General features: G+C 41.4%; 1 protein-coding gene across 1 annotated transcript in view; it reads left to right on the forward strand.

Annotated features, from left to right (window-relative positions):
* The window catches only part of pdzrn4 (PDZ domain containing ring finger 4), a 60,899-nt gene extending 50,003 nt beyond the window's left edge, over positions 1–10,896 (forward strand). The window contains exons 4-8 of the mRNA XM_036576808.1: positions 3,004–3,102; positions 4,781–4,843; positions 7,775–7,876; positions 8,786–8,902; positions 8,998–10,896. Coding sequence (XP_036432701.1) covers positions 3,004–3,102; positions 4,781–4,843; positions 7,775–7,876; positions 8,786–8,902; positions 8,998–10,602 — 1,986 coding nt within the window. The 3' untranslated portion in view covers positions 10,603–10,896. The remainder of the gene's footprint in view (positions 1–3,003; positions 3,103–4,780; positions 4,844–7,774; positions 7,877–8,785; positions 8,903–8,997) is intronic.
* Positions 10,897–11,724: the final 828 nt, after the last annotated feature.

Genomic DNA, 11,724 nt, shown 5'->3' on the forward strand with positions numbered 1-11,724 from the left:
CATTTTAATGCACAATTAATGTTTATTTACTGAATTTAACATATTGGAGCATTTGCAATGCTTTTTGCATAAAGAGGACACCACTTTTTCTTTTCCGATATTGGATGTTGAACACTGAGTACTGGCTAGTGATGCAAATGATAATCCTTTGCCAAAACTGAAATTCAGCACAAATCACATAAACACAGTTTACATTAAATGAACATAAATTTATTACAGTATGTAAGCAACGCTATATGCCATGAAAGCAAATATCCTCAGCAGTGGAGAACAGTTGGTCATCCAAGACAGTGAATTCCATTATTTAGTAACACTTTGCACTTTGACTCATTTGTGATTTTTTTCTTGTTTTCAAAAACTGGCTACAGATGTTGTCGATGTGCTAGTGGGGACCTTCCTTTTTGCTTTTGTTGTTTTGCTGTATTCTTCATATTGAGTGGGATCTTGTGTTTTAAGGTGGTAGAAACTGTGAAAGGGTTTCACATGGCTGACATCTGTTGAAGCAAAGGGAATAAACATTTTAATCAAATTATTTGTAAAGCCTTAGAGTTTGACACTTAGGCTAGATTATTTTTTTTTCTTTTTTAAAGAAAAAATAGTGGATTGGATTGTATTGTTTTCAGCTGATAGTAGGGATCCACTGATGTTTTGGCTGATCGGATTACTATACCAATCTGAAATATATTCTTTAAAAACTACTAAGGTACTACTAAAACTAATAAAACAAGTTGTTTTAACCCCTACAATGGTCAGGGCCCACCAGCAGGCCCAAAGTTTTATTACACACGTCTATAACTTAAGAACAGCTCAACCAGTTTGCACTGAAGTCCCTGTAGTTACTGAATAATAAGCCTTAGTATGGAATAAGCCTGGGATTTTAAAGGCTTAATTAAATTACTTTACTTAAGATGAGCATCTAAAAGTAAAAGTCATAATCAAACTGCACAAACACTCTACTACCCCAACAGAACAAATACACAGCTACACTGTAAAAATGCTGCAACTTTTCTAACTAAAAAAAGTAAGTAACCAGGTGGACCTTCTAATATAACATTATTTTAAGAGGATTATTTTATTATTTGAGTATATTTTCACCTAAAAGATCAAACAAAATGTAATTTGACTGGAGCGCCCAAACTTTTGCATACAAATGTATGTGTGCATACATTTGTGTGGATACATGCATATTTATGTATGAGCAAGTGTACGTGTATATGCATGTGTACATTTGGTATATACATTTCTGTGTGTGTGTGAGAGATACAGAGAGAGAGAGAGAGAGAGAGAGAGAGAGAGAGAGAGTGAGAGAGAGCACATATGTGTTTCATTGTGCTGTGCTGGCGGCTGGTTCTGCTGATATATGGTCGTACAGTCAGACTGCTGAGTGGTAAATGGGTCGTTTCTGGTCCAGTGAACAGCAGCTCAGGGTTGTTAGCGCTCCAGAGCTGTCAGCTGTGACTAAATGGTGTCCTAAGACAAATGAACGTCACTCAAACACAGCACTGTCCTTACCCTTCAGTACGAGGATGGCAGTGCTGACATGCCCCCTCATTTCTCTGCCTGATTAATTCAGTGCTCAGACATGCTGTAACTTTTCATTGCACCCATTTAATTTGTGGCTAAAAAATGCAGGATGGAACTGCTGTCTTGCATATCTTATTCTGTACACATTTTATTAATGCAGATTTTTTTTGTGCTCTTAGATCTCAAGATTTTCATCATGAGATTAAAGTCTCAGAATGATCAAACTGTGTTCACCGTGTTTTTCAAAAATTCTCTGCGCTACCGAGAAGCGATTAAATGCCATTACTGCTTTATTCTCAAGAGACTCTCTTGTGGCACTGGTTTTAAGCATGTTGGAAATGGTTTCATTCCTATTAACCGCTCATGCAAATGATGAACGTGCTCATTAAGTGATTTATAATGTACGCGCAGCATCTAACCATCGCCCACTGCTGCCACTTAGAAGTTTGGTTAAGTCCAAAGTCTTAGTGAAATATGGTGAAAGTAGGTAAACACAAACCCACATTACAATCTTTTTAGGCAAATTTTAATACTTCAGTTAATTTCAATTGTTGTATGCTTATTGAATCTGCTTAACTGTGTATTTAAAAATCATTCACTGAAACATGAAAGGGTTTGTGGATGGATGGATGGATGGATGGATGGATGGATGGATGGATGGATTGCAATGAGTGGATGGATGGATGAGTAGATGATGGATGAGTGAATGGATGGATGAATGCATGGACTGCAATAAGTGGACGAATGGATGAATAAATGGATGGACGATTAGATGATGCCTGAGTGGACGGATAGATGGATGGATGCATGAATGGGTGGATGAGTAGATGACAGATGAGTGGATGGATGGATGGATGGATGGGTGGATGGGTGGATGGGTGGAAGGATGAGAAGATTGGTACGTAGATACGTGGATGTATAGATGATTGGTAGATGGATAAATGGATGAATAAGTGAATGGATGGATGGATGGATGACAGATGAGTGGAGGGACAGAAGATGAGTAGATGATGGATGAGTGGATGGGTAATTAGATAAGTGGATGGATGGGCAGGTGGATGCCTGAGTGATGAATGAGTAGATGCACAGGCAGATAAGTGGTTGAATACGAAAATGGATGGATAGATGGATGGATGGATGGATGGACTACAGTGAGTGGATGGATGAATGGATGGAAGGATGGATGGATGGATGGATGGATGAGTAGATGACAGATGAGTAGATGACAGATGAGTGGATGGGTAGAAGATGAGTAGATGATGGATGAGTGAAGGGGTAGGTAAATAAGTGGATGGATGGGCAGGTGGATACATGGATGATGGATGAGAAGATGGATGGGCAGATGAGTGGATAAATAAAAAAATGGATGGATAGATATATAGTTGAGTGGAAGGATGGGCAGATGAGTGGTTGGATGGATGGATGGATGGATGGATGGATGAATAAATGACTGATTATTTGTGGTACATTTTGTTTCAGGAGGTTGAGTTGTGTCGTCTGAACAGTCAGGAGAAGTTGGGGCTCACCCTCTGCTACAGGACGGATGATGAAGAGGACACAGCTATCTACGTCAGCCAGGTGACCAACTCTGGCTGACATTCATACATATCTGCTCAACTGATTGCTTTCATCAAACAAATAAAAATCAAGCTCAGCAGACGATGAAAGGATCTGAAATATATTAGCTGTCAGATTTCATTTAGACTGCAAAGGCACTACACTTCCAGATTTAAATATAATCAGCATTTGAATATAATCAACACACATCTCACTGCAGGTCTTATAAAAGTATGATTTTCTGTCTGATTGTTTCTCCGGGCCCTGAAATCATCTCTCTTCTTTTCCTTATTATTTAGATCATGAAAGCGATACGGCACATGCTTATCAACAGTGAGAAAGAACAGAGAAAACCAGGCAACCACCACAGATAAGGACAGAGAATCTGTATTATATGGTGCATTTTGGAAGTCTTGGTACTATTTCAAGCCATAGTGAACAGCATAGTTGGGGGGGAGGTCTAACACAACCCATCAAATGACTTCTAGCCACTGAATTAATCCAAGCGGAGATTCTGCGCTCCAGTCAGGTAATTAAAAGATAAGCCGTAGTTCTGTCTGATGCAACCTTATTGTTTCAAAACAGCACATCGGCACAGTAAAATTGAAGGGGCTTCATTTGGTGAGTCTCAGCAACAGTTCCTGGTTTTTCAAAGTCAGAAGTCTAATTATCTGCTAAGACAGAGCCAGGCGTGGAGAGAGGAAGTGAAGTCTGAAATGCGATTCCCGCCCCTTCCCTTTCTGCGTTTTAATTGATGATTTTAATTGCTCGAGAATGATACCCCTCTCGTCTCCAGCAGTGGGCAAAATGGAGCGGTGGTCCTTGGCACTATTTTCTACACATTAACCACGAACAAAGGAGGAAAGGAGTAGGAAATGCAGCCTAGTGGAAGAACTTGTCTCTTGTTGGGCTCAGATAGCTTGCTGTTACACCAACGAAATCTCTTTGAGATATGTAAATACAGCGTATCTTACATCAAAATGGCTCCGGCAGCACCTAAACAGGTTTTTTCGACTCTCTCAGATCCCTGGCAGAAGGCAGATCGTAAACAACCTACCAACCTACAGAGATATTCTATTTATACACCTCTAAGGGAGAGGAAAGCGGGGGATATGCTAATGTTTCTCATTAAAAATGCATGTATGGATATGATGTTTATGTCACCGTTCTCTGGTTTTCTCTGTTTTTCCGCACTTTTCAGTATCTCTTTCATGATCTGAATTATAGAGATCATTTCAGGGCCCGATGCCAAATAGACACACAGAAAATTCACAAGCATCTCCGTTAGGATGTGTGAAAATACAGATGTTGATTTTATTCAAATCTCGAATTGTGCCCTATATTAAGTGTGACAGCCAGCATGTTTTGGTCTCTTTCATCATGCTCTTTGCCTGATTTTCATTTGTTTGAAGAAAACAATCAGCTGTGTCTTTTTTCCCCCAAGAAAGATCAATGCACAAAGCAACAGCTGAGATTGTCTGTTAATAAAAGGTGATATTTCACCACTGAACATGAAGAACAGAGCAAGCAAGGAGTACACCTGTACAGATCACAGTGTCAGATCCTAAAAATAAACATCATAATAAAGCAAATGCCATGAAAGGCTTTCAAACTATCACAGAGTGTGGCAGTTTCTCAGTGGGAGTTGATAATGGACAATGGTCGTATGAACTGATCTGAGCTTTACGGTCTCTTCTAGGTCGGCCCCAACAGCATAGCCGCCAGAGATGGACGCATCAGAGAGGGCGATCGAATTTTACAGGTAAAGCTCCTACTGGTATAACAGGAAATGCACAGATGTTAGCTTGCTTGTAACATGTATACACAATTATTTGTTTTCAAACTACTTAAGCCCTTTCGTAGCAGCCATAAAATTGAATTCCCGTCTGATTTGGAGGTCCCTCCATTTTTGCACTATGCATTTTTTTTTTCAAAAATATTGAGTGCGTTTATATGCACTCAAAAATCCGATCATAATCAGATTTCTGCAGTTATCTGTTTGGTTAAACGGTCATGTAAACAGCATACTCAGATTTCTTAGATCAGAGTAAGGTCTAGAAATTCGATTAAGAAATCCAATAAAGAGAGCTGGATTTCAACGCAGTAATCAGATTTCTCAGTGCGTGTGAACTCTTACTTGGTTTTCTTTCGGATTTCTCAGTCTGCGCATGTGCGAAAACAGATGGCGGTACCAGAAATAAGCGAGCAGTTTTTGCCGCGAGATGGCAGCAAAACACTCACGCTGAAAGAAACTACATGCTTAACCAAATTAAGGATTTAAATATTCTTCATCTTGTAGATGATTTATGTTCATATTTTCAGGTAAAGTGGTGCAATGATTAAAAAAAGCTGCAACATGAAGTTGGAGTTTTACATTATGTTTACGTCACGTCTGCTTCTGTGAGTTTATTGGCTGGTTGCAAAACAGAAATCTGATTACAGCCTGACTCATGTAGACCCGGAGTTTCCCATTATCTGATTACTCAAGTGCATGTAAACGCACTCATTGATGGAATACATTGTCTCTGTCCAAAGAAAAACATGTACCTCCTTTTTAGTTTATTTCTGTTTTTCTTCATCATTTGACAGGATCATGGCAGCTGTATGTTATATTGCGTAAAGGTTTCATGATGAATGGACCAGCAGAAATGCTCCAAAATTACTTGAAATTAAACCTTTTTACATTGACCTTCGTTGAAAGTTAAGAGCGTTTTTGCCTTCTCCTGTAAAGTTACTATTTCAGACATTCTTGTTTTTCTTTGGACAGTGATGATATATTGATGAAAATGTGTCTGACAAAACTACACAACTGGATTTTTGTCTTTGTAGGTGAGCAAGGCAATTTGTATGTGTTTTTCGCAAGTTCAGAACGCATGGTCATAGTATGAGTGTAGTCTGATTGAGGAAAAGAACCCACCTTGAATGCTGGTAGGACTGACATAGGTCTGAGGAATAGAGGGGAAATGGAGTGGTGGTAAGAATTATCAAAACATCACATGAAACAGAAATGGGAATTTATCAGGCGCTAGATTGGAAGAAAGATGATCTTCCCCCATAAATTCTGTTATTTTCCATTTTTTGCTGAATTGTTTTCACAGCAGGGGTTTTTCACCCCTCCCCATTTGCCCCTCATTGCTCACTAGCAGCCCAACACAGTCGCAACATTTTACACTAAAGTGTGAAGCATCCGACTTTGTTTTCAATTTCAACTGTCCAAATCAACTTTCAGCAGAATGGCTATTAGTGTCGTAATTCAGAGAACCTCACCGTGTGTGGGGGAGGGGTACCCTGTCATTAACAGTACATTTGTGTTTACCACAGGGTGTGATAGCGTGTTATTCATTTTTCCCATGTAGATAGACAGTTTAGACCCAGAGTCATTATTTACACATATTACAGACTAAATGGTGACACATGACCTTGGTGATCTGTTGCATCTACACTATAGAGAAGGTTTGTAAACTCTTTGCAATTATCAGGATTTCTCTGCATTATCAGAAGATCCTTGGCTGTCTGCCATTTATTTGAAGGTCCTACATCTGATCTTTGTAGGACACCCTCTAATAGGGAGAGTATTGACAGTGCTGAATTTATTACGTTAGCCTGATTAATGGAAACCCAAGTCTTTAGGAGTCCTTCAGTAACTTCAGTAAAGTATTATCAGCTTGCAATAACATTTCTTCTAAGGTCCTCTGAAATCTCCTTTGTTTTGGCCATATTGCACTTATTTAGTTCTTTTCTGAAGAGCAGGTAACTAAAACTGTGTGTGGTTTATTTTATATGGCAAACTCACACCTGAACTGTTTGGAACACTTGACTCCAGTGTATCCTCTTATCACTGCTTCCTGATTCCAAAGCTTCATATACTTTTACCGTCAGTGGATTAAAAACATTAATTCAGCAAAATATATCACTTGCTATTTCTTAAAGAAGACAATTGTCTTGATTTATTGTAGCAAATTCATAAGGAAAAGATCACATTTTACAACTCATTCATGCAGAAATCCATATTCCAAAGGGTGTCTCACAATTGCACATTTGAGACATCCTGTTGTTCAGCAAGCTGTGGATGTATGAATTGCAGCTGTTCATTTCTCTGAATGTTTCAGTCTGTAGACGCTTCAATGCACCAAGCTGGTGTACATAAATATTCAGGAAAACGCAGAAGATATATATGGCATGGGGTGATTATAAGAAAAGAGAGAGAAGGCGAGAGATGCAGGATTGTTACGTTGAAGGAAGATGAGTAGAAGTGACTTGTGGGTCCCATGAATTTCTCCCTCTCTCTTTTTCACTCTTTCTCTCTTTGGCTCGCTCTCGCTCCCCACCCCATTATCTCTTTGTGACAGTCCCATTACTCTATACAGGAAGAGATGAACGCCACCTGTCAGGGTTTGGTTAATTGTGTGTCTGAACTTGCGCTGCTAGGATGCTTTTATGAATGCTCGGACTCCCGAGGCTGAGGTGGCTCCTTCTAATCGATGCACAGCCACTCTTCCTGTAAATATATAATTGACTGTGGGTTCTTATCTCAGGATGGGGGCCGTGTATGCGTGTGCATGTGTGTGTGTGTGTTTGTCAGTGTGTGTTTATTTGGGTGAGGGGTGAATCTTTGTTCCACTTCCCTCACTGATGTGGTGCATTTTGCATAGTGTTGGTAGTCCTTTCAGTGTGTGTGTTTTTTTTTTCCCAGATAAATGGCTGTGATGTGCAGGACAGGCAGGAAGCTGTGGCTCTTCTCTCTAATGAAGACACCAAGAACATTGTATTATTAGTTACCAGGCCAGAGGCACAGGTGAGCTACCAGCCATTGTCCATGTCCATGACCTCTCTTGGTACTTCCTTCCATGGAACAGGAGCGATTGTGATCAGTCTTGAAAGCTCCTGGGTGAAGTTCCCCATGAATGCTGAGACCGATTGCAACCATGCCTCTGAGTTTAGCAGAGAGCAGAGTTCAGCTCTGATTGGACAGTGATTACATTTTGTATGATTCCTGTCTTGAAGGAAATCACATTCACTTCTGACACAAATTAATTTGCATTTGCATTCAAATTCAGGCATTTCTTAAAAACAAATCCCTGTTAATCGTTTTTTTCAGTAAAGAGTTCAAGAGATTTCAAAACGATTTAATAAAGGTATTGCTTTGATTAGTTAAGTTAGGTAAACACGTCTCTGGAGACCATTTTCTTTATGGTGTACTACATTGTTCATTGTTCATGCTACTGTTGGGTTATGGTACAGTTATTTCTTTTCTTTTTTCTCTTTTCTTTTCTTTTCTTATTTATGTATTTTCTATTTTTATCTACCTTTTTATTTTCATTAAACAAAAAACAACTTTATTTGAATGTTATCCTATTTTTGTCTGACATTGTCTTATTTACACTGTCTTGCTGTTTTATGCAAACATATCCTATTAATGGTATAGTTAACACAATTAGCATTTAAATTGTCCCCAGTAGTCTATTCCATCTTACTTCTATCTCACTTGTCTATTTATAAGCGTTCAAACTTGCAACCATTTAGCATGTAAAATAAATGTTCCTTATAAAAACATTTAATGGTATCTCTCATTCAAAGCTAGGAACATTTTCATCCAATATTTACTCACATTTACTCAATTATGCTAGAGCAACATATGGTGCAGTGCTCAAAGCAAGAGGGCCCGCAGACAATTAGTTAATCTAGTGATTGTCTCTTCTTCCAGATGGATGAAGCCTGGTTGGATGAAGAACACCATGACTTCCTGGAGGAGCTAAAGATGGAAATTCTGGAGGAGCGGAGAAAAGAAGATATCTTTCAGACAGCCAAATGTGATAAGCAAGTGAGTAGCAGTACATGAACCCGAGCACATGATTCATGTCTCTTTTTAAAGAACCCTTCCAGCTGAACCTCACACCCATGTGTGTATTTTTGTAGTCCAAGATGCCAGATGAGGATCAAGCCACCTGCTCATCCACCTTGCAGGATAAAGGCAGTGGGATGGGACATGGAGGTGAGGAGTGCTCCGGACCTCATGTCCAAAAAAGGACTCCTAAGCGTATGCATCACCAATGGGAGGTGGAGCCACATTTGGTTCCCACCAGCCCAGCCAATCAGGAGCTGAGCCAAGAAGGTGAACGGAGTGAGGCTGGAGTGGAATGTGATAGTTTCCAGCAGCTTCTGCAACTGAAGTGCCAGATCCGGAATGAAGGCGAGTGCGGCCTGGTGTACCGGCGCAGCAGCACCATTGAGTGCAGTCTGACAGAGCAGGCCGGCAGAGGAGGGGTGGAGCGTGAGCTACGTATGCTGAATGAGGAGCTACGCAGTATTGAGCGCAAGTGCCAGAGCATCATGCAGGCCCACCAACTGCGCAGAAACAAGCGGGACGTACCTAGAGCAGACAAGGATAGTAGGACTCGCCGGGCCAAGCTGGAAGATATCAATGAGCAGCCTGAGAGGACGCAATGTGAGAAGCTGAGGGACAAGGACAGCTCAAGTGCATACAACACAGCAGAAAGCTCACGATCCACTCCTTTGGGCACCGAAGGTTCACCTGACCACTCTTTGCAAAGGCACATCCACCAAACCAATCAAAGGAACTTGCGCAGTGGCAGTGCAATTCATGCTCAAGGGGTATCTTATGGTAGCCCCTTAACTTCCCACAACTGCCCTGCTTATAGTCATACCTCACCCACTCATGGCAACCTCACCTTTGGTAATATTACTCCTGCTAACTCCTCTCAAAGTAGACCCACTCATGCTAACTCCACTCCACCACTACAGACCCCAATCACCAGTCCTGGGTCGCAAGGTCCAGGCCAGGCTCTGTCCAGCAGCCTGGAGCAAAGTCCCAGCAACCCATCTGAGTCAGACCCAGCCCTTCCGGCTGATGACGAGCGGCATGATCGGACGAGGAGCCGAAGCCGGGCAGCCCCCGTACGCAGCCACCCCTCTCCTTACCACCCCAACACCAGTCACTACCAGGGCTACATGCAGCTCCTCCAGCAGCACTCATCCTCCTCCCTAGAATACTCTCAGAGCCAGCTAAGTTTGTTGAGCCTCCGTGGACGGCCCTCCCCTCCTCAGCCTGGTAGGCTGGAATGGAAGGTAAAGGTCCGGGCAGACGGGACTAGGTACGTGGCGCGGCGCCCTGCTCGTGATCGGATCCTGAGGGAACGGGCGCTGCGGATCCGCGAGGAGCGCAGCAGTGGCATGACGACAGATGACGATGCTGCCAGTGAGCTGAAAATGGGCCGCTACTGGAGCAAAGAAGAACGAAAGCAGCAGCTGGCGAGGGCCAGGGAGCAGCGACGCCGCCGTGAGTTCATGCAGCGCAGCCGTCTGGAGTGCCTGAGAGAGGCTGCCGGGACGTCAGGAGCAGAAGTCAGCATCCTGGAACTGAGCCACAAGAAAATGCTGAAAAAGCGCAACAGGAAAATCTTGGACAACTGGATGACCATTCAGGAACTGATGAGTCACGGGGCCAGAGCGCCCGAGGGCACCAAAGTGCACAACGCCTTCCTGTCTGTCACCACCGTGTAGGGGTCAAAGCTCTGAATCAGTGATTTCTAACTCTGGTGCCGGAGTATCCCTGACACATATTGTACAAAGTACATTTTGAGTGTTGCTCTAACCTGATCCTGCAAATCAGCTAATTAACAAGCCCTTTCTTTGCAGAAGAGGGTATGTTAGATCAGGAAAACGCTAAAATGTGCAAAGCAGGGGAACTCTAGGACCAGTGTTAAAAAGGACTGATCTAGACTAAGGCTCCGCATTCACTCTGTGCTACTATCTTTTGTACTGACCTCCTTCCAAATGACAGTTTTCTATTGTACAAAAGGCGATATTTTTCATGTTTTGTATTACACCTTGTAAAGACATTTCGTACCTTGTTTCAAATCAGACATGACTGTGATGAATGTTCAAGCTTTTTTTATATATTAACTGGAAGTATTTGACCACTACAGACCTCTCTGTCTTTTTTCTACAAGTGCATAAGACTGCCATTTAAAAATTGGGTTTCAAACACTACTGTATAGTGTTTGGCACCTTAACGTTACTGCCCTTTACAAAGTCCTGTGTGTTTCAAAGTACTTGAATTTTCAGTATAGGTTTATGCAGCCGCTCTCAAACGTCCTGTAAATACACCTTTTTCCTTCATATTAACTTCTAAGTAAGTGAAGTTCTTTGTTTGAACTTGAATGGTTTACAAAGATCAAAGGCTTTTTCATATGGTATGACAATACCATTATCATGCAGTATTTATGATAACTTCCCATTTTTCCATAGCTAATGTACATTGATTACATACAGTATAGTTTGTCTGAATTTCCTCTTACCATACCTTATTCCACCTTTGATGCCAAATACGGTAATTAGCTGTATTACCGAATGATGGTACTGAGACGTCTCTGAGGGTTTTTTTTAGCAATTCTGAATTTTATCACTGTTGTTGTGCCTAAGGATCTGGTGCTTTCCACTGTCTGCAATGACTCATTTTTCTACTATACATTGTGGTGAACAAATGTGCATTTTTGCTAACTTATTGATCCTCTACATGTAGCTATTTCCAGTGTAGCTGGCCACTTTGCAGCCAGGTCAACATGTTCTAAGTGTGCTACTTGGAAAAAAAAAATGGATAATAAATTATTGGTATAAAACTCG

The sequence above is a fragment of the Colossoma macropomum genome, unplaced genomic scaffold, assembly GCF_904425465.1.
Source record: "Colossoma macropomum unplaced genomic scaffold, Colossoma_macropomum, whole genome shotgun sequence".
Classification (NCBI taxonomy): domain Eukaryota; kingdom Metazoa; phylum Chordata; class Actinopteri; order Characiformes; family Serrasalmidae; genus Colossoma; species Colossoma macropomum.